Source organism: Melanerpes formicivorus, unplaced genomic scaffold, assembly GCF_026170545.1.
Source record: "Melanerpes formicivorus ecotype bairdi unplaced genomic scaffold, bMelFor1.0.p_v2 SCAF_6, whole genome shotgun sequence".
In the NCBI taxonomy this organism is placed as follows: Eukaryota; Metazoa; Chordata; class Aves; order Piciformes; family Picidae; genus Melanerpes; species Melanerpes formicivorus.
In genome coordinates this window covers 156,909-180,291 of record NW_027142358.1, presented here as the reverse complement: position 1 = coordinate 180,291, position 23,383 = coordinate 156,909, and the positions used below count along the sequence as shown (strand labels likewise).

The following is a 23,383-nucleotide window of genomic DNA, read 5'->3' as shown; positions in this document are numbered from 1 at the left end:
GTGGCCAGCAGGAGCAGGGAAGTCATTCTGCCCCTGTACTCTGCACTGGTTAGGCTACACCTTGAGTCCTGTGTCCAGTTCTGGACCCCTCAGTTTAAGAAGGACATCGAAACACTTGAATGTGTCTAGAGAAGGGCAACAAGGCTGGGGAGAGGCCTTGAGCACAGCCCTGTGAGGAGAGGCTGTGGGAGCTGGGATTGTTTAGCCTGGAGAAGAGGAGGCTCAGGGGTGACCTCATTGCTCTCTATAACTACCTGAAAGGTGGTTGTAGCCAGGAAGGGGTTGGTCTCTTCTCCCAGGCAACCAGCACCAGAACAAGGGGACACAGTCTCAAGCTGCGCCAGGCGAGGTTTAGAATTGAGGTGAGGAGAAAGTTCTTCACCGAGCGAGTCATTAGTCATTGGAATGTGCTGCCCAGGGAGGTGGTGGAGTCACCATCCCTGGAGGTGTTCAAGAGGAGATTGAACGTGGCACTTGGTGCCATGGTCTAGTCATGAGGTCTGTGGTGACAGGTTGGACTCAATGATCCTCGAGGTCTCTTCCAACCTTAGCGATACTGTGAGACTGTGATACTGTAAAAGCAAATATCTTTTCAGACTTCCTTGGTGTTTGGGTTGTGGTGAGATAGGACACTAAAATGAACTGCACTCTCCATGGGATTTCTGCATGTGCATCTTCAACATTTTGGATTCATTTCTAGCTGTTTTAAAGGTCATCAGGAACTTATGTTGGTACTTTTTATAGCAGGGGTAGCAGCTCAGTCTGTAAACTCCTGCTGTAAAATGTTGGGTTTGAGGGCTTACCATGCTGGCTGCCAGTTTGGACTCAGGTTACCTGCACCAAATTTCCAATATAAGGTTTTGAGTTCTAAATAGAATCATAGAATCATAGAATCAATAAGGTTGGAAAAGACCTCAGAGATCATCAAGTCCAACTTGTCGCCCAACACCTCATGACTACTAAACCATGGCTTCAAGTGCCACGTCCAATCCCTTTTTGAGCGCCTCCAGGGATGATGACTCAACCCCCCCCCGGGCAGCACATTCCAATGGCAAATTACTCTTTCTGGGAAGAACTTTCTCTTCACCTCGAGCCTAAACTTCCCCTGGCACAGCTTGAGAGTGTGCCTTCTTGTTCTGGTGCTGGGTGTCTGGGAGAAGAGACCAACCTCCACCCCTGTCCTCCCTTCAGGTAGTTGTAGACAGCAATAAGGTCTCCTCTGAGCCTCCTCTTCTTCAGGCTAAACAACCCCAGCTCCCTCAGCCTCTCCTCACAGGGCTGTGCTCCAGACCTCTCCCCAGCCTCTTTGTCTTTCTCTGGACACATTCAAGTGTCTCAATGTCCTTCTTAAATTGAGAAGCCCAGAACTGGACACAGTACTCAAGGTGTAGCCTAACCAGTACTGAGTACAGGGCAGAATGACTTCCCTGCTCCTGCTGGCCACACTATTTCTGATGCAGCCCAGGATGCCATTTGCCTTCTTGGCCACCTGGGCACACTGCTGGCTCAAGTTCAGCCTACTGTCAACCAGCACCCCCAGGTCCCTTTCTGCCTGGCTGCTCTCCAGCCACTCTGTCCCCAGGAATACATGAGTAGGTGAAAGGCAGTAAGGGGGTTCAGACTAAATTATTCTACCTTTTTCTGAGACTGGAGAAAATATGAGTTGTTAATGTTAGAACAGGTCACAAGTTTTCCTTTGAAAAAAATTGTGCTAGGATGGCAACAGGACCAAAAATCTGGCTTGGAAGGGGAGGTGAAGAGAACTTTTTGTTAAGAATGTGTCTTTTTGGTTTCCTTGGGAAAATTTCCCCTTCCAAGATGGACTGCTCTGTAAGCAAGGCTCACATACACTCCACAGAAACTTAACAAGAATTTGGCAGCTGGATTCTTCTGAGGTCCCTTGTAAAGGTATTTTGCTCCAGCCTGCACTTGTGCAGCACTGCTTGGGGAGGCTGGGGAGTTGCAGTGCTCAAGACTGAGCATGCAAAATGTGAGCAAGAAGCACCTTTTGCTTAAGGCTCTGTCCTGGGCTTAGAGATGACAGATGATGGGTTTGAAGCTGTGGAACAAGCACTGGTTAAGCAGAAAGTCTTAAGGAAGATGGACTGAGGGAGCAGGCAGGCTGGGGCTGGGATAAGGAACCAGGGATGGGCAAGACAAAGACAAGCAAGAGGGGTAGAGAGAAGACAATTCATCTTTTCTCTTTATACCAGTTATGGTTACAAATCAAGCTCTCTGAGGGGAAGGCATACCAGAATCAAAACTATTGTCCAGCTTTAGCTCCATCCCTGTGCAAGTTTACACCTTAAATGAGTAGGTGATTTTTTTTCACAGACAACCTTTGAAAATAGAGCTGGAAAGGGCAAGTCTACTCCCTTCCTGGAGGCAAGATCAGCTTTATATCTGTTATTCCTCATGAATACTTGACAGGCATGTCCTCAGAATCCTCCAGAAAAGCTCTCAGCATCCAGCTTTGTGCTGAAGTACACTTAGTGTCAGGAAGGTTTTTCTGATGTTTCATCTAAAGACTCTCTGCTATCATGTGAACCCATTTTAGCTTCCCATACTTGAAAGAACATGAAGTCCAGTTTCTTATCTTTGTGGCTCCTTTTCACATTTCAAGGCTATTATCACATCTCACACTGGGATTTTTCCCCCACTCTAGTTTTAAACTGAAAGCCCTGCAGTTGTCTCTCACAGGTATTTTGACAAAGCATCATTTTTCCTCACTGGATAGTCTGCAGTCACCCCCACCCTCCTTCCTATCCTGTGTCAAAACCAGACCCAATACTCAGCAGGAGCATCGACTCTTTACAAGGGCCGACAGCAGTGAGAGTCACTTCAAGTATCTCACAGGCAGAGGAAGTTCTCAGGTGTACTGCTGCTATTCAATCATTTACCTGTCCTGATGTGTGCATGTAATTGTTCCTACCTAAGTGTAAACTTTGTGGTATCTACTTTGTATTGCCTCTTAAGTGGTTTGGTTTTTAACCAGAATACTTTTCCAAGTCTCACAAATGCCTTGTGAATTCTGACATCATTCTCTGTGTTACTCTTCAACTGTTCATGGGATTCAGTGTCACCCACAATTTTCTGAGCATGTTCATATGTGCAGGACCTCTGGGGTTCGGGTGCCTGTGATGGATACTATTCACTTAGTGATCAATCATGCAATTATTTCTCCACCCCTTTTTTTTTCTGTCTCACTGTAAAGTAGGAGCCAGACTCTATTTGCTGGCTCCTACTTAAACCTTGATTTGAAAACAGAATCAGTATTTTCTGTGAGGGCTCTTCTGCAGTGTTTACCTCTACAGCATCTGAATGCTTCACAGAAAACACAAACAAATTTGGCTTCATGTTTCTGTTTGTGAAATGAAGGCTCATCACTAAATACAGAAGTGAGGCATATGAAGATAAAGGCCAAAAGAACCTTTTCACTTTGGACACTGAGCTTGAAATACTAATTTTCCAAGTAATCATCTTTGCACAATATCTCACACCCAGAGCATAGCTAGCACTGACCAGCAACAGCTGGGACTGGTCACCGGAGCTCTGCATCAAGTACCCAGAGTGTAAATAACACAGAGTGAATAATTGTCAAAACCTTTGTTCCACCCAGCTGAAAAGCATCATCCAAGAGCTCTGTGAAAAAGCCAGGGACAAACAATCTAGCAAATGAGAGTATCATTAAATTACCTGACTAATGCTGTAGAACAGAACATGGTCTTAGCGACCATTCGCATTTGCCAAAACTCCTTTTTGCTTCAAGGTGAATTCCAGGTGGAAGGGAGATTATATCTTCATCTATACCTATGTATATATCTTCTTATACACTTTTGTCTATGTCTTCATCTATGTCTTCATCTTTCTGTCTGTATCTTCATCTTTGTCTATGTCTACATCTTCATCTATATAGAATCACAGAATTGTCAGGGTTGGAAGGGATGTCAAGCATCATCCAGTTCCAACCCCCTTGCATGGGCAGGGACACCTCACACTACAGCAGGTTGCTCACAGCCACATCCAGCCTGGCCTTCAAAACCTCCAGGGATGAGGCTTCCACCACCTCCCTGGGCAACCTGTGCCAGTGTCTCACCACCCTCCTGGGGAAGAACTTCTTCCTAACATCCAATCTGAAGCTACCAATTTCTACTTTTTGTTCCATTCCCCCCAGTCCTATCACTCCCTGACACCCTCAAAAGTCCCTCCCCAGCTTTCTTCTAGCCCCCTTAAGATACTAGAAGGCCACAATAAGGTCTTCTTGGAGCCTTTTCTTCTCCAGACTGAATAGTCCCACCTCTTTCAGTCTGTCCTCATAGCAGAGGCGCTCCAGCCCTCTGCTCATCCTCATGGCCCTTCTCTGGACATGTTCCAGCACCCCCACATCCTTTTTGTAATAGACGCTCCAGACCTGGACACAGTGCTCCAAGTGGGGTCTCACCAGAGTGGAGTAGAGGGGGAGATTCACCTCCCTTGACCTGCTGGCTATGTTATGTCTCTATCTATGTTTATATCTTCATCTATGTCTATAACTTCATCTCTACCTACATCTTCATCTCTATCTACATCTATATCTTCATCTATGTCTGTATCATCTACAGCTATAGACATTTGTATTTATATATGGAGAAATACCTGCTGTGATGCCTGTACAGTGCTTAGTAGGGCTGGCAAATGATGACTGTAAATTATAGCACACAGCTGCCTAATTTTATGTTGTGCTTTTAAAAGAAAATGTTAATTAGTTGGATTTGTGTGTGTGTTTTTTCTTTTAGGGATGGGCATGCTTGCCAGTGTCTATACAGATGATGAAGAGAGAGGCAACGCAATGGGAATTGCTCTGGGAGGCCTTGCAATGGGAGTATTAGGTCAGTGAGATGGAGTCTCTCTGCCAGCTTCCAACCTTCCCTAGAGCATGTATCTGTGATCTGAGAAAGCAGCAGAAGAGTCTCATTGAGTGCACTGCTATTGTGCTCTCTCCAGATTAGATTCAGCATGCATGCTAAGAACGGTCCTTCCCAGAAAAGCACTTTTCCTATGCAGATAGCTATGCCAGGCAATATTCTCTGTGATATTTGGGGTTTGTTTACATGGAAGAGTGTTTTGGGAAGTGAAGGCTATGGAAATTGCCACGAGCAACAAGCTCTGTGTTTAGTTTGGGTGTTGTTTGCTCTTTTTTTTAGCCAAGCTTTTTGGTCATTGAGTGCCAATAGGAGGGGATGCCCACATGCTTGTAGAGGGTGTTTGTTCAGAGTCAGAGATGTGGCTTCACAACTCTGTTTTTTTCCTTCTCCCTGGCAGTGGGCCCACCTTTTGGGAGCATCATGTATGAGTTTGTGGGGAAGAGTTCTCCTTTCCTGGTGCTGGCAGCACTAGCTCTGTTGGATGGAGGTCAGTAAATACAAAGAGTCAATATCACTGCACAGCACACCCCTTTGATGTTGCTACCATCTCACCCCTTCTTGAAGAAATGTTACAGTATTGATTTCTGTTCACAGCTATTCAGCTATTTGTTCTGCAGCCATCCAGAACACAAGCAGAAGTAAGTATGAAAGTAAAACCCTCTAGGCAATAGATGATCCTTTGCCTTCCCTAATCCCAAGCTTTTGTTTCGTAGAGTCAGAAGGGGACACCGTTACTGACACTTTTGAAGGACCCCTATATCATTATTGCAGCAGGTACCACATCCTTTTTTGTGTTCCTTTAAACCAACCACTGATGTTATGCCTGGCACCCTGGAATGCCTCAGGCTGGACTCATTTAACAATGCTGTCATTTGCTGGCTTCATTTATGTAAAGCTCTAAGAACCTGTTGGTCATAGAGGATGACTGCATCAGGAGAAACACAACAGGCAGAAAGTATGAGAGGACACTGGTGACTTGCAGTTGCATTGCATTGCTAAGGCAATTAGATGTGGCCATGAAGCTTTCTATGGGGCAAGTGAGAGGGGCCAAGGCTTTTGGAGGGGGGGAATGCCAGCACACCACAGGCAGGTACAGAGAACAACACTGAACTTCATTTCAGTTTGAAAGGGTGAGTTTGGCCTCTAGAGCCTGGGTTACATTTCAGAAGAGGTCTCTGTTGAATGGTGAATGGCAGTTGGTATTGCTTGTATCATTCATCTAATGAGCATTTCAGTCTCAAGGGAAGTTGGCCTTTTGCTTGCATTTTGTTCAGTGTTTGTTCTGAAGATTGTAATTAAGCCTGGCCCTTTTTAATGCTCATAAAACAGCTGAAAAGAGACTGTAGTTTTTACAGTTTTGTTCCTTAGTCTTCACCTGCTTGTCCAAGAAAGCAATTCTTCCAGTTTTGAAGTTTGCTGTTTCCAGTGGTCTTTGACTAGACACTTGAGCAAGCTGTGACACTTTTGCTTGAGAAATTCTTGGAGCATTAAAAGACCTTCTCATGGGATAAAATATACCCAGGGGACTGATTTCAAGGAGTGCTTTCCTTGACTAAGACTTAACTACTTATGTCAAACTATTACTAGCCAAGCAAATGTTAGCAAAGACCATGGATCCCACTGGTTTGAGCATGTCCCATGTCTGCTAAGAGCAGTGCTGGGCCTTGCTACCCTTTTCTGACACATTTGCCGGTATTCAATTTCTGCAGCTATTCTTAGAAGCTTTTTCAGCTGATGCTTAGGGGCTCTCTAAAGCAGGCTTGTACCAAAAGTCTCAGGGTGGCAAAGCAGTGAAAAGACACAGGGCTGGGCAGCCTGGAATCTGACACAAAGTGTCAGAGAGACCTTATCTTCACTACCCTGGCTTGGTTTGCCTCTTGCTTCCCTGCACCTGCCTGAAGGCACTGCCTGTGTCTTCTGTTTCTGCTTCTCATATGCGATTCACAGCAGCTGGGCATGACCAGAGGAAAGGAAGGATGTGCACAGGGATAGCAACATAAGGACCCTCTCTGTTCTGATCCTTCCTACACTTGCCAATGGCTCTGGGTGGCCTGACCAGGTGCTTATGATCTGCAAGTCCTGTCTCCCACTTTGACAGTATGGATGATGTTGACATTCTCTAACCTCAGCCCCTTCTCCCCGTGCTTCATTTCCCTTTGCAGACCAAATTTGGGCTTTTCAGAACTAAATGTCAAATACCAGCTAGGAATTCAGCCTTTTTTTCTGTCCTACCAGTGCACATCAGTCCAAAGGCAAATCTCTTGATGCACCATGAATACATTCTTTACATGTCAATTGTTTCAGTTGAGAAATTGTTGCTTTTTTTTTACAGGGAAAAGGGTCTGCAAGTTTCATTTGCTCTCCCTTACCTCAAGGAGTTTGGTATTTTCTTTGCTCTGTTTTCTAAGATGGGAACTTCTGATTCTGTAACTAACAGGGAATGGTTGGAAAGTGGTTGGTTGGGATGATAGAGTTACCTCTGTGCTCTGACAATTAGAGGGCAATCAGTCAGGGCATCATGCCACATTTTTCTATACCTGAGCCAGGATAATGTCTTCTGCTCCACAAGGATGCTGTGAATGTCCATGTCCCATGCTGTGTATGACACTCAGATACGATGGTTAGGGAGAGGAAGGCTAGAATTCCCATTGGGTTTGTGCTGCTCGGGGGGATCAGAGGTTTTGAACGGTTTGCCAAGCAGTTAGCTCCCTCATTAAAAACTTGACTGCATCTCCAGTGGGCTGACTTGTTAACCACAAGTGAAAAGCAGGGATATTTTAGGCACGCTGCAAAATGGGCCGGCAGTCGGAGTGCTTCTTTGCACTCTCAATTTAGGTACACTCAGTGCACGGTGCAAATTCAGATTCAATCTCCCGAGCGTGCGTCAGACACTTGAGTCATAATTGTTTGTATTCCCAAAGCACAAGCCCTTTCTGATCAATTTGGCTTGTCCATAACACAATATTACTCTTTAACACAAGGTATCTTGAACTCAAGCACGATGCCCCTCTCTCTCCTTCCTGAAAGCGTGACTTTTCTCCTTGATAAGCCATGTTGCCTGTGAATTAATAACAGTGACTGTCACAACGGGCAGAAGAGCAGGGCTCTAATTCACTCACTGCATATCATAGTGCCTGTGGCCAATGCTGCTGCCCTGGGTGTCAGCAATAGCTTTTGCAGGATGTGCTGTGGTTGTTCCTGTTGAACATCCAATTCACAGTGGGGAGGTCACAAAGGTGTGGGCATCAAAGGAACAGGGGCAGATGATGTGGCCAAGCTCACATGAAAACCTCTGCAGGAGAAAGGAAATGTGAGTAAATGCAGACTCTGCCTCCCATGTGGTTTGTTTCAGGAGTGATGCTTCAAAACAAGTGACCTTGTTACTCACTGACACAGGCAAAAGAAACCCTACTGACATTTTTTTTGCCCCTGCTGGTAGGAGCTCAGTGGGTGAAGGCGATGAAATTCTCACACCCAGACCTCACTGACAGGGATTAAAGAAACTTCAGGTGCTACAGGGTGATCATGTTGCTTTGACAGACAAGTCAGTTTAGATTATCAGATGCAAAAAGCAGTGCTGAGACAGGTGTCACCGTGAGCACATGGGCTCCTGAGAAGGTGTGTGGTACCTTTTCACTAGGTACGTGCTTTTGCACAGCAAAACCCCACCCAATGCTGTCTACAACACTCTGACAAAAGGGTTCTCAGCTGAAGAGATGAGATCCAGTGGAAAGGTTACGACTTCACACCTTCTAACCTACGGGGGAGGTTTGAAGAAACAATATAGGATTTATGCCTTTAAGATACGGCCCTCTAGAGAGACTTCAGCTCCATGCAAGAGGAGAAATGAAATAGCTTGTCTTCTTTTGGGGACACTTTGCTAAGGTAGCAGAGTCTTTATGGGACTGTGCCCTGAGTTTGCAGAGCAGCAGCTCAGGCTCTCACTTTTCTTTTGGAGCACATCTTCAAGATGTGCAGTACTTAGCAGCTGTGTACCTGATTGCTTTGGCAAACCCTAGTGATGCTTCCTGCCTTAATGAGAAATGAATGCATGCACACCTGTTTCTTTTGCCTTTGTGAATTTTAACAGCAGAATTAGACCTTTGCTATCCCAGCCATCTCTCTTAGGCCATTTTGTGTGGCCTGAAACATTTTTTTCCAGCATCAAGGAAAACCACTTGAGCATGGCTTGGAAGAGGGCAGCCCTGAGGTGTTTAACAGAGTCTCCTCACAGCCACTGAACTAGTGGAGGGGGGGGGGGGGGGGGAGGTTGCAGCAGAGTGGAAAGGTTTGCTTTGGGTCTAACCTTTCATCTGTGGGCTAAAGCAGTGCTGGACTACTGCTCTTTGCCCCGGGAAGGGAGTGAGCCAGCTAGCCTGGAAGTTCATTGTAGGAATTGTGGAGACACAGCCTAATACATTGTGACAGGTTTGAACAGAGAATGACATCAGTGCTCATTTTGGTTTGAGCTGCATGATGAGGAGCTTGTTCCAGGAGAAATAATATTTCTCTGACCTCAGACAATTTTTTTTTTCCAAAGTAAAACTTGGATGTTAAATGACTGTAAAGAGGCTAGAATGTTTTCCTAAATTTCAGGGATTACAAATCAGAGGAAGAAAAGCAGGCACACAAGTTTGAGGTTGTCACTTGTAGTGACTTCCAAACTCCCTTGAAAGTCATTTTGCCAAGGGATTAGCGGAGGACACGTGTCCTGCTGCCCTGCACTAGGCTTTGTCTGCCTTGGGTTCTTTTCAGTAAGTGGAAAATGCATCTGGAATCCAAAGAAATACCATGGGGCTTAATAATCCCTGTGCTAAAGCTGAAGTGCACTACTGAGGATGGATGGACCTGACACAAGCCCACTGGAGCCTGGATCTGCAGGCAGTGGCACAGGGCAGAGCTGAGCTGGAGGGCAAGTCTGAATCAGCAGTTCCACAGCCTGCTATCCTTTGTGTCTGGGTGACTAAAGGTCCAGAAATTCAAAAGAGATTTAGAAACATTTGAAATTCATTAGGCTGGGCAGGCTCAGCCAGATCCATGCTTTGGTACATGGACTTACAGGCTGCTGGCTGTAGGATCCCTACACAAAATTCCCTTTTGTGGAGGACAGATGGCCCTGTGGTCCCCTCATGGTATTTTTAGGACCAAGACCTCCACGTCTCAACGCAGTCATCCTCAGATGACAGAGACATAGGGTCAGAGCCTGTGCCTCACACACAGCAGGGCTCTGGTTTTGCCCCAGGAGACTAGATAAAGACCAAAAGTCTGTAGTGTTAGCTAATCATTTGTGCAACAGTCAGACCTCATGAACTTTCTAAATGTCATCAAGCTCACTGTAGACTTTCACATTATGAAAACAGCTTAACCTTTATTGCAGAATTTCTAGGAGAACAGAAGTGTGTACAAAGTTTGTCTTCAGTGATTTTACAATCTGTTCTATTTCACAGGCTCACAGGACATTAGGGGTTGGAAGGAACCTCCAGAGATGAAATCCAACCCCCCTGCCAGAGCAGGACCATAGAATCCAGCACAGGTTGCACAGGAATGCACCCAGATGGGTCCTGAAAGTCTCCAGAGAAGGAGACTCCACAACCCCTCTGGGCAGCCTGTTCCAGTGCTCTGTGACCCTCCCAGTGAAGAAGTTCCTCCTCATGCTGAGGTGGAACCTCCTGAGCTGTAGTTTATATCCATAACCCCTTAATAAACATTTTGTGCATGACAAATAGGACTGCAAAACCCCCCAGGATGTTGGGTAAAAGCATCTCTTCCTTGCATGGCATTTTGCTAATAGTCAAAAGAAACAGTTACTACTTTTTATTTCCTTTTTTTTTTCCCCTTCAAGGATCAATCTGCTTTGCAAACATGGCAATTGCTATGCTTGAACCAGCATTACCCATCTGGATGATGGAGACCATGTGTTCCAAAAAATGGCAGCTTGGTAATGTACACTATATCATTTGCATTGCTGTATTTCTCTCTCATGACTGGTTTTGGTCCTGTTAATGATGGTCTTCTTACCTGCTTTGGGATAGTCTTTTGCTCTCTTGATAGTCTCTTTCTCTCTTGAAATCATAAGTGTTAGGCCTGCATGACTGCAAGCATCAATTTGTAAGCAAAATAGGCTCCAAAAGTGGGCAGCACTCATTGCAAGGAGAAATAGAGGCACAGTGCTAGGTCTGCACAACAGCAACATGGATTTGTGAGAAAAAATGGGCTCCAAAAGCAGGCAGCACTCATTGCAAGGAGAAATAGTTGCAGGCAGCCATGGCACTCTGCTTTGCTCCAGCTCCTTTAGGAGCTCCTGCAGTGCTGGTGGTAAGGGTTGGCTGGGGCAGCTGAGGGATGACCACTGAGCCACAGAGCCAAGCCAGTGAGACAAACCAACTTGTTCGGGTCTTTTCCCAGAGGAAAAAGTTCCTAGTTTGAATTTCCAGGACTAGGCAGAGACAAAAAGCTGCAGTAGGTGCAGTGTGTTTGATGCAGAGCATGCTCCTGCCAGGGCTGGTCCTGAGAGTGAGTGGAAATAAGGATGGGGTTTACTTAACATTTGGCCATGAAGAACAGGAGGAGCACTTTCCTTTGAATCTGACAGATGTGACACCTTTTCAGAGGTCACTTAGTCATCCCATTCAACAGAAAGCATGGGAGAGCCACGTTAGAACTTGTAGCAGGGGGACAGTCTTGGGAAAGGAGCGTCCACAGGCAAACTAGGAATTTTTCCCATGTAGCAGGTTCAGCTAAAGAGTAAAACTGGAGCAGTTACTTTCTGTTTGAGGTGAATAAAGGGCAGAGGAGGGAAGGAAAATGGACTAACTTCCAGTGCAGGAGGTTAGAGTGAATCATCTTGGATACAGGCAAGAGTTACTATTAGAAACACAACATATTTCATCATGTTTACAAATGGTCTGTGCTGTGACCTTCCATTAGGGTGGTTTGTTAATATCAGTATAGGGCATTTGAAGGAAAAAAATGAAGGTTCATAGAATCATAGAATGGTCTGGGTTGATAGGCTCCTCCAGAGGTCATCTAGTCCAACCCCTATCTGACCAATACCCCTACTCTCTGTTTATGTAGGTGTCCCTACACCACACAGAAAGCACAAACCTTAGTCCTAATTAGTGCAGCTCAGATCTAGAGTGAGAATAGAATAGAATAGGTTGGAAAAGACCTTTGAGATCATCAAGTCCAACCTATCATCCAACACCATCTCATCAACTAAACCATGGCACCAAGTGCCTCATCCAGTCTCTTCCTAAACACCTCCAGTGATGGTGACTCCACCACCTCCCTAGGCAGCCCATTCCAATGGCCAATCACTCTTGGCTATGCTGCTGTACTGTTGAACATGATGATGCTTACTAGCCTGCAATACAGCAAAATTAACACAGAAATTCAGGTATTTTAGACCTCATGAAGAAAAAAAGGAAGATGGCTTATCTACCTGCCTCACTAGAGTTTCATATTGCTGCTTCAATGGAAAGGAGTCCTACAAATCTTTTAGCTGAATAGAGATTTCCTAGAAGGGAAATACCCATTTTAAACTAGGACTAATTTTATCCCTTAATGATAGGAGTAATTGAATCCATTATGCCTTGTCTGATTTGACAGCATTAATTAAAGTTTTTAAGCCTCTCAAATTACATCTTGAACTGCAGGGGTTTAAGCAAATTATTATCTTAGGCAATGTGGAGATCCAGCTGTTTGAAGCATGATCTGAAGAAGGCATAAAGGGCCTTGATTTGATCAATTAATGTGACTGTGCATAGAGCTTATTTAGAAAATTACAGTTCTGCCTCAGTATACCACAGCTGCCACACCACCCTGCAACTGGCTTGATGGCTACACCCAAAGAGTGGCTGTCAATGGCTCCATGTCCCAGTGGAGGCCAGGGACAAGCAGAGTCCCTCAGGGATCAGTCCTGGGACCTGTCTTGTTCAACATCTTTGTGGGGGACATGGACAGTGGCATTGAGTGCACCCTCAGCAAGTTTGCTGATGACACCAAGCTGTGTGGTGCAGCAGACACGCTGGAGGGAAGGGAGGCCATCCAGAGGGACCTTGACAGGCTGGAGGGGTGGGCACAGGCCAACCTCATGAGGTTCAACAAGAGCAAGTGCAGGGTCCTGCATCTGGGTCGAGGCAATCCCAGGCACAAATCCAGGCTGGTCAGGGACTGGCTGGAAAGTAGCCCTGAGGAGAGAGACTTGGGGGTGCTGGTGGATGAGAAGCTCAACATGAGCTCTCAATGTGCACATGCAGCCCAGAAAGCCAATCAGATCCTGGGCTGCATCAGGAGAAGTGTGGCCAGCAGGTCAAGGAAGGTGATCCTCCCCCTCTACTCAGCTCTGGTGAAACCCCACCTGGAGTACTGTGTCCAGTTCTGGAGCCCCTATTCCAAGAGGGATGTGGAGGTGCTGGAAGGTGTCCAGAGAAGGGCCACAAAGATGATCAGAGGGCTGGAGCACCTCTCCTATGAGGACAGACTGAAGGAGTTGGGGCTGTTCAGTCTGCAGAAGAGAAGGCTCCAAGGTGACCTCATTGTGGCCTTCCAGTATCTGAAGGGGGCCTACAGGAAGGCTGGGGAAGGACTTCTCAGGATGTCAGGTAGTGATAGGACTAGGGGGAATGGAATGAAGCTGGAGGTGGGGAGATTCAGGCTGGATGTGAGGAGGAGGTTCTTGACCATGAGAGTGGTGAAACCCTGGAATGGGTTGTCCAGGGAGGTGGTTGGGGCCCCGTCCCTGGAGGTGTTTAAGAGCAGGCTGGCTGAGGCTCTGGCCAGCCTGATCTTGTGTGGGGTGTCCCTGCCCATGGCAGGGGGGTTGGAACTAGATGATCCTTGTGGTCCCTTCCAACCCTGAATGATACTATGATACTATGAAGTCCTGTTGAACAAATCTTTGCAGTATTTCCATTTCCCTCTCCCCCCCCCCCCCCCCCACTTTCCAGCGGTCAAGGTCTGCCATGTGTGACCATTTGGTACAAGAATGCCGCGATGAAGAGACAGGACGCAGCCTGATGCAGACCAGGTGTCCACTTTTTATTATGCAGAATTCTTCTTTATAAAACTAATACAACACAGAAGCAGTTTCCAACAGGAACCCAGGACTCTGTTACATCAATCTGCTGTATGTCTGAAGTCGGACCCTCTCAGGTCATAACAACCACTCGTAATCAAATATCTGCCCTCCTCCAACAGCACTGCTGCACTGAGTTCCCATAGTTCACAAACCATCAAGGCCAACACTGCCTTCTTATCAGTCCAGCAGCGCTTGGAGCTTGGCTCTCCATGATTTAACCCTTCATTTCCCCCTTCTGTTATATAACAAGCATCCCCTTAACAAAGCAATTAATCAAACTCTATAAGCATTACAATAAACAAGGTGAAAAAGGATAGCAAAAAGAATAAAGCAGTAAAAGCATACGTAACTGTTCTAAGAAAACTGCAGAGCCAGAGAAAAAGTCCCCAGTTAGCTAGCAATTTAAAAGATGAAGGAACATAGAATAGAATAAACCAGGTTGGAAGAGACCTTCAAGATCATCGCGTCCAACCTATCACCCAACACCACCTAATCAACTAACCCATGGCACCAAGCACCCTGTCAAGTCTCCTCCTGAACACCTCCAGTGACGGCGACTCCACCACTTCCCCAGGCAGCCCATTCCAATGGGCAATCACTCTCTCCGTGTAAAACTTCCTCCTGACCTCCAGCCTGAACTTCCCCTGGCGCAGCCTGAGACTGTGTCCTCTTGTTCTGGTGCTGGCTGCCTGGGAGAAGAGACCAACCTCTGCCTGTTTACAACCTCCCTTCAGGTAGTTGTAGAGAGCAATAAGGTCACCCCTGAGTCTCCTCCTCTCCAGGCTAAGCAGCCCCAGCTCCCTCAGTCTCTCCTCATAGGGCTTGTGTTCCAAGCCCCTCACTAACTTCGTTGCCCTTAAGAAATACATCATAGTATTTATAAGAGATACATCATAGTATCAGTCAAGGTTGGAAGGGACCACAAGGATCATCCAGTTCCAACCCTTCTGCCATGGGCAGGGACACCTCACACTAGATCAGGCTGGCCAGAGCCTCATCCAGCCTGGGCTTAAACACCTCCAGGGACGGAGCCCCAACCACCTCCCTGGACAACCCATTCCAGGGCTTCACCACTCTCATGGGGAAGAACCTCCTCCTCACATCCAGCCTGAATCTCCCCACCTCCAGCTTCATTTCATTCCCCCTAGTCCTATCACTACCTGAGATCCTGAAAAGTCCTTCCCCAGCCTTCCTGTAGGCCCCCTTCAGATACTGGAAGGCCACAATGAGGTCACCTCAGAGCCTTCTCTTCTCCAGACTGAACAGCCCCAACTCCTTCAGTCTGTCCTCATAGGAGAGGTGCTCCAGCCCTCTGATCATCCTTGTGGCCCTTCTCTGGACACCTTCCAGCACCTCCACATCCCTCTTGGAATAGTGGCTCCAGAACTGGACACAGTACTCCAGGTGGGGTCTCACCAGAGCTGAGTAGAGGGGGAGGATCACCTCCCTTGCCCTGCTGGCCACACTTCTCCTGATGCAGCCCAGGATCTGATTGGCTTTCTGGGCTGCATGTGCACACTGAGAGCTCATGTTGAGCTTCTCATCCACCAGCACCCCCAAGTCTCTCTCCTCAGGGCTACTTTCCAGCCAGTCCCTGACCAGCCTGGATTTGTGCTTGGGATTGCCTCGACCCAGATGCAGGACCCTGCACTTGCTCTTGTTGAACCTCATGAGGTGTTTTCACAGGTACATTGATCTGTAAAGACTGTGGAACAATTGTTTGGGTCCAAATTCTCCACCCTAAATATTTCCAAGGTGGTACATTCTGAATTTTCTCAGATGCTACACAAAAACTCACTTTAGTCACAGTAGATACAGTAAGGGCTATGGCTTGCTCCATGAGCTCAGGGCTTTGTGCTGCCACTAGAATGTCATCCATGTACTGATATATCAGAACATCAGGAAATGCCTCTGGAAGAGGACTAAGATTTTTTGCTACATACCACTGACAAATTGCAGGACTGTTTTTCATTCCTTGTGGAAGCACAACCCAATGATATCTCTGCAAAGGTTGTTGCATGTTGATGTCTGGAACTGAAAAAGCAAATTTAGGAGCATCATTTGGATGTAAAGGAATGCTAAAGAAGCAATCATTCAGATCAATAACAGTACAATGCCAATATCATGGTATCATTGTGGGCGAGGGTAGCCCTGGTTGGAGGCTCCCCATATCTTCCATAACATCATTAATCTTGCTGAGATCATGGAGTAAGTGCCACTTGCCTGTTTGTTTTTTGATGACAAACCCAGGAGAGTTCCATGGACTCATGGAGGGTACAATATGCCCTTTCCCCAGTTGCTCTGTGACTAGTTCTTGGAGTGCACAAAGCTTTTCCAATGGTAGGGGCCACTGATCCACCCAGACAGGGGAAATTGTTTTCCATGTTAACTTGAGGGTGTCGTGCACTGCAATGGCCCCCTCTAAAAATGGGTGTTCATGGTCACCCCCCTTGTGAAAGCACATCACGACCCCAGAGCAGTACCAAAGTAGTTGTGGTTACACAGGTGAAAAGGTTTCCCCCGTGCCAGCGCTGTAACCCCCCACAAGAATTTTAATCACAGGATATTGCTGTGCTAAAAATTACCTCTTGAGTGTTTTGTTGTGCTTTCCCCCCCCCCCCCCCCCCTTATGAATATCAGGGAGATAGGGAGGAAGATGGATAGGCAGGAAATGAGAAAGTCTGTGTTGCCTTGGTGAAAGGTGAGGAGCATATACATTGAAAGGTTTGATTGTGGTGTGCAATGTTGTGGCTGCTGTCTCAATCTGAATTGCCTGATTTAACAGGGGCCAAATGGAAGGCTTGCTGTGGTGTGCACTGGTTAGTCAGACTTGCCCAATTTTGTCAGGTTTCCCAGTTTTATTCTTCCCAGGAAGACACAGAATTTAACAGGATTCTACAACTACCTGAAAGGGGTTGGTCTCTTCTCCCAGGCAACCAGCACCAGAACAAGGGGACACAGTATCAAGCTGCACCAGGGGAAGTTTAGGCTCGAGGTGAGGAGGAAGTTCTTCACCGAGAGAGTCATTCGTCATTGGAATGTACCACCCAGGGAGGTGGTGGAGTCACTGTCCCTGGAAGTGTTCAAGAGGGGATTGGATGGGGCACTTGGTGCCATGGTCTAGTCATGAGGTCTGTGGTGACAGGTTGGACTCGATGATCCTCGAGGTCTCTTCCAACCTTAGTGATACTGTGAGGAAGAACAGAAAAATACTGTGTATGATTTCTTCCAAGAGACACAACCCATTCAACACTGTTGCAGCAGGATACAGCATTAAGCATAGCCACCCTGTTCCTCTGCCTCCTGGGTATTTTCCATACAATGTCCCTTCCCTTAGGGGCAGTCCCTACTTGCACACACACCTGCATCGTCCTCCCTGCTGCTCTCCAGGCAGCTGAGACAATGGAACCTCATGCTCTCCTTCAGCATTTTTCCCTCTGATGCTTCCCCCCAGGCTGGGTCCTCTCTTGTAACTTACAGGTAGGAAGAGGATGAATCATAGAATTGTTAGGGTTGGAAGGGACCTCAAGGATCATCTAGTTCCAAAGCCCCTTGCCACAGGCAACCTCACACTACAACAGGTTGCCCACAGCCACATCCAGACTGGCCTTCAAAACCTCCAGGGATGAGGCTTCCACCACCTCCCTGGGCAACCTGTTCCAGTGTCTCACCACCCTCATGGGGAAGAACTTCTTCCTAACATCCAATCTGAATCTACCCATTTCTAGTTTTGCTCCATATGATAGAATCAATAAGGTTGGAAAAGACCTCAAAGATCATCAAGTTCAACCTGTCACTCAAGACCAGTCCTCAAGTACAGACTGGAGATAGCTTTTAAACCAGGGGTACTTCAGGCTACCATGCAGCCAGCACCTACTCCACTGCTGTGGGAACCTCTTTGGCTAGAAAAAAATTGCCATATGTTCTTCTGAGGGAACATGGAAGAGGTAGGAGGGTACCTGGAGCCTCCCATCAGAGCCAGCCAGAAGGCATTTACTCACATGCCCTCATCTGCCAGGCATTACAGGTAACTAGCTTTTCTGGAAAAGAAAACAAATAAACCAATAATGGAATTTAATTTAAAATTTAAATAAAAAGTTAACTTTTGTTGCAAATATTTTGGGTAAACCATTTCAAACAGCAGCTTGGGCTGCTGCTTGACCAAGAGGTATCTGGATGTGATGGAGCGTGTCCAGAGAAGGGCCATGAGGAAGATCGGAGGGCTGGAGCTCCACTCCTATTAAGGCAGAGTGAGAGAGTTGGGGCTGTTCAGTCTGGAGAAGAGAAGGCTCTGAGGAGAACTAATTGTGGCCTTCCAGTTTCTTAAGGGGGCTACAAGAAAGGAGCATCTCTCCTATCAGGACAGACTGAGGGAGTTGGGGCTATTCAGTCTGCAGAAGAGAAGGCTCAGAGGAGACCTGATTGTGGCTTTCCAGTATCCGAAGGGGCCCTACAAGAAAGCTGAGGAGGGACTTTTTAGGCTGTCAGGTTAATTCTGTATTTCTGTACAAAGGATGGGGATTCACTTGTCACAGTGTTCCTTTCTCAGTGATTCTTTCTGCAGAGAAGCTTGAACTTTGTTTTCCTCTGCATTTACCACCATGAAACATAACCACAGTGGAAAAGATGCAGTCTGGTCCTGTCTATTCTATATGTCTTCTCTTTCATAAGAAGTGATTCTCCCTTCCCAAGCTGCCCCTCTCCTGAAGCCTTCCTCTTCAGAGCTGATTAATAAGTGAATGCATTTTCCAGATAGGCTTTATTAGGGTTTTTTTTCCTCCTTTCCTTCCTTATTTCTGAAAAGCAGCAGTGAGGGGGGAGAAATGGTCTGGAAATGAGGCACAAAAGCAGAGGTTTATTGAATGAGGAGAGCAGACTCAAGTGGTCTCCAGGTAAAAGCAGTGTCATTAGCATAACATCATTTGACTGAACAGCTCCTGCTCCACCACCACCATTCCTGCACCCATCCCAGAGCTGGGGGCAAGACCCTCACCAGCCAAGAAACCACCCAGAGGAGCTCAGCCCCAGTGAGGAGCCCCAGCCAGCACCCATGGATGATATTGGAGGAGTCATCAATCATTGCCCTAACAACTGGGGGGCCACCAGGCCCCCCAGCCTTTGTTGTCACCACCACCATCACCCAGTGTGCACCATGGGCACTCACCAGTGATGAGAGGAAGATCCCTCAGCCCAGATGGGCTCAGCTTGGGGCTTCTGCCTTTCCTGGGGGGGATTAAATAGGGGAGTGGGTGGGGAGGGTCAAGTGGCCACAGCTAGGGTGGGAGGGAACTCCAACAGAGCCCAGGTGCCCTAGGATTTGAAGGGAAAAATGGGGAAAATGGAGCAGGTGAAGGACTGCTAGGGTGTCAGGGAGTGATAAGCTAAGGGGGAATGGAAAAATAAACTAGAACTGGGTAGATTCAGATTGGATGTCAGGAAGTTCTTCCCCAGGAGGGTGGTGAGACACTGGCACAGGTTGCCCAGGGAGATGGTGGAAGCCTCATCCCTGGAGGTTTTGAAGGCCAGTCTTGATGTGGATCTGGGCAACCTGCTCTAGTGTGAGGTGTCCCTGCCCATGGCGGGGGGGGGGTGGAACTAGCTGATCCTTGAGGTCACTTCCAACCCTAACAATACTATGTGTTGTGGCATTACACACTCACTCTAAACACAAAGCCTCACAGCATTTACAGGATGGGAGAGGTACTGTGACTTGCAAAGCCACAGCAGCAGTCCTGCTGTCCACTTCTCCAGGGAGGGAATTACCCATCCCTGATAGTCATGGGCTTGCTGCATGTGCTGAGCATATGCTTCATGAGACATGCAACCCAGAAGAGAGTTGCTTTCCTAGACCTTTCCCAGAGCTTATTCTAGTTAGATATAAACTTTTTGCTTTGTTCCATCCATTCTGTAGCTGATGCTGAAAAAAAAACCTCTTTTCAAAGGCTCCTGCATTTCATAGATGATGTCCTTAGATTTCACGAGAGGGCTGCCACAAACCGGATATTTGATTCTCTGGGCCGTGCACAAAGGCACTATTAGATGCCTTCAGATCAGAATGGCAGTGTCTGGTATTTATTAGTTTCTTCCCACACCTCCCTGAAGCCCTTGCTGATAAAGCATCTCGTTCTTATTTTGCAGGCGTTGCTTTCCTTCCAGCCAGCATCTCTTATCTCATTGGAACTAATCTATTCGGGATGCTCGCACACAAAATGGGAAGGTAAGCTTCATTTGAACAGACTAATAACACTCCAGCTCCTGGCCCACTGCCAGGGTTTGCCAGCACACTTTATTGGTGGTAGAAATTATCAAAGTTTGTCCTACAGCAGCAAAATTGCTGTTTCCTTGGACGTTGGTTGTGTAACTCAGCACTTCAGCTGAGTTTTGAACACTGAAGACCACTTCAGCCTGCAGAAGAGGAGGCGCAGGGGAGACCTTATCACACTCAACCACTACCGGAAGGGAAGTTGTAGTCATAGAATCATAGAATCAATAAGGTTGGAAAAGACCTCAGAGATCATCAAGTCCAACCTGTCACCCAACACCTCATGGCTTCCAGTGCCACATCCAGTCCCCTCTTGAGCACCTCTAGTGACAGTGACTCCACCACCTCCCTGGGCAGCACATTCCAATGGCCAGTTACTCTTTCTGGGAAGAACTTTCTCCTCACATTGAGCCTAAACTTCCCCTGGTGCAGCCTGAGACTGTGTCCTCTTGTTCTGGTGCTGGTTGCCTGGGAGAAGAGACCAACCCCCACCTGGCTGCAACCTCCCTTCAGGTAGTTGTAGAGAGCAATAAGGTCTCCCCTGAGCCTCCTATTCTTCAGGCTGAACACCCCCAGCTCCCTCAGCCTCTCTTCACAAGGCTGTGCTCCAGACCTCTCCCCAGCCTCATTGCCCTTCTCTGGACACCTTCCAGCAACTCAACATCTTTCTTGAACTGAGGGGCCCAGAACTGGACACAGTTCTCAAGGTGTGGCCTAACCAGTGCTGTGCACAGGGGCAGAATGACCTCCCTGCTCCTGCTGGCTACACTATCCCTGATGCAGCCCAGGATGCCATTTGCCTTCTTGGCCACCTGGGCACACTGCTGGCTCATGTTCAGCCAGCTATTAACCCCTACCCCCAGGTCCCTTTCTGCCTGGCTGCTCTCAGAAAGGGGTCAGGCTCTTGTCCCAGGCAACTTGTGACAAGACCAGAGGGTATGGCCTGAAGTTGTGCCAGGGGAGGTTTAGGTTGGATGTTAGGAGGCACTTCCTCACAGAAAGGAGAATCAGACACTGGAATGGACTGCCCAGGGAGATGGTGGAGTCCCATCCCTGGAGATGTTGAAGGAAAGGTTGGATGTGGCACTTAGTGCCATGGTCTGTTCGATGTGGTGGTGTTAGGTCATAGGCTGTGCTTGATGGTGTCAGAGGTCTATTCCATCCTCCATAATTCTGTGCTTCTGAGCTCTGACATCTCGGTACCACCAGTCTCTGAATGCTTTTTCTTCTCTGGCAGGTGGCTCTGTGCTTTGCTTGGGATGCTCATCGTGGGAATCAGTATTTTATGTGTAAGTTCCAAATGTTTGTGTCTCCATCTTCAAGTCTGTGCTTTCCCTATGTGAGATTTTGCTGGAGTTCCTGCTTTATGATATGTGGTTAAACAGTGTGCAGCTAATAGGTTCCAGATCAGTCTTGAGTGCTTTCACATTTCAGTCCTTCAATTCACTTGAAGGTATAATGGTTATAAAAGGAGGAGGATGATCCTGTTTTTCTGAGCTGTCACTCAACAGTCTATTCTTGCTTATAGTAGTAGGTGTGTCAGTGGTTTAATGGCACTGTTGTCTGAAACAGCAACCCAGAGGAAGAATCAAACTCAAGGCTGCATGTCTGTACCAAGCATGCCATCACTACTCTGACAACTGACCTTAGAAAAAGAAAACTGTGCAGTGGGACATCATTAACTGCCTGAAATTTCATTTACAGGTGCCCTTTGCTAAAAACATCTATGGGCTCATAGCACCAAATTTTGGAGTTGGATTTGCCATTGGTAAGAAAAAGCACAGTGACTTCTTGAAGTCTGTGGGTTATGTAGAGCTTCTTTTATAAAGGAAGTTACATGGAAAATTAGTTTTGTTACCATTCTGATCTTGCAGGAGAGAAGCCTGAGGTGTGGCCCACACTGGTAGGTAAGAGCAAGAAGGATTAAAGGATGGCCCATGAGGACAAGTAGAGGGCTGGAGCACCTCTCCTATCAGGACAGACTGAGGGAGTTGGGGCTGTTCAGTCTGCAGAAGAGAAGGCTCAGAGGAGACCTAATTGTGGCTTTCCAGTATTTGAAGGGGGCTACAAGAAGCTGGGGAGAGACTTTTTAGGGTGTCAGGAAGTGATAAGACTGGGGGGAATGGAGCAAAACTGGAAGTGAGTAGATTCAGATTGGATGTTAGGAAGAAATTCTTCCCCATGAGGGTGGTGAGACACTGGAACAGGTTGCCCAGGGAGGTGGCGGAAGCCTCATCCCTGGAGGTTTTGAAGGTCAGGCTGGATGTGGCTGTGAGCAACCTGCTGTAGTGTGAGGTGTCCCTGCCCATGGCAGGGGGGTGTGGAACTGGATGATCCTTGGGGGTCCCTCCAACCCTAACAATTCTATGATTCTATGGTTCTGTAGCAGTTTGAACCTGGCTGTGTGTTAGACAAGCTGGATTCTGATGTTTGTCTGTCCAGAATTGCTCCACTGACCTAGAAAGATCTTTCAATCTCTTTTTATGTTCATCAAGTAGGAGTATTCAAGTCTCTTTTTCAGCTAATATGTGTGAACTTTGCTTAGCTTGGACCATGCAGTCAGGCTGGAGTGGCAGCTGTGGGTTGGTTTTTAGTGCTTGGCAGGTCAGTAAACATTCAGGGACACCTTCACAATGGAGGAATCATAGAATCAATCAGGTTGGAAAAGACCTCAGAGATCATCAAGTCCAACCTATTACCTAATATCAAACACCTCATAACAACTCCACAGCTCCAAGTGCCACATCTAAGCCTTTTTTAACACCTTCAGGGACAGTGACTGCACCACCTCCCTGGGCAGCGCATTCCAATGGCTAATTACTCTTTCTGGGAAGAACTTTCTCCTCATCTTGAGCCTAAACTTCCCCTGGTGCAGCTTGAGACTGTGTCCTCTTGTTCTGGTGCTGGTCGCCTGGGAGAAGAGACCAACCCCCACCTGGCTACGACCTTTCTTCAGGTAGTTGTAGAGAGCAAGAAGGTCTCCCCTGAGCCTCCTCTTCTCCAGGCCAAACAACCCCAGCTCCCTCAGCCTCTCCTCACAGGGCTGTGCTCCAGACCTCTCCCCAGCCTTGTTGCTCTTCTCTGGACACGTTCAAGTATCTTAATGTCCTTCTTAAATTGAGGAGCCCCGAACTTGGA

At 47.2% G+C, this 23,383-nt stretch overlaps 1 protein-coding gene across 2 annotated transcripts in view; it reads left to right on the top strand.

The window, feature by feature from the left end:
• Positions 1-23,383, top strand: part of SLC18A2 (solute carrier family 18 member A2) — a 46,903-nt gene that overhangs the window by 16,555 nt on the left and 6,965 nt on the right. For both annotated transcript variants that reach the window (XM_068139284.1, XM_068139282.1), the window contains 8 exons: positions 4,776-4,868; positions 5,302-5,391; positions 5,499-5,542; positions 5,618-5,678; positions 10,747-10,842; positions 20,122-20,200; positions 21,483-21,534; positions 21,950-22,013. In XM_068139284.1, coding sequence (XP_067995385.1) covers positions 4,776-4,868; positions 5,302-5,391; positions 5,499-5,542; positions 5,618-5,678; positions 10,747-10,842; positions 20,122-20,200; positions 21,483-21,534; positions 21,950-22,013 — 579 coding nt within the window. The remainder of the gene's footprint in view (positions 1-4,775; positions 4,869-5,301; positions 5,392-5,498; positions 5,543-5,617; positions 5,679-10,746; positions 10,843-20,121; positions 20,201-21,482; positions 21,535-21,949; positions 22,014-23,383) is intronic.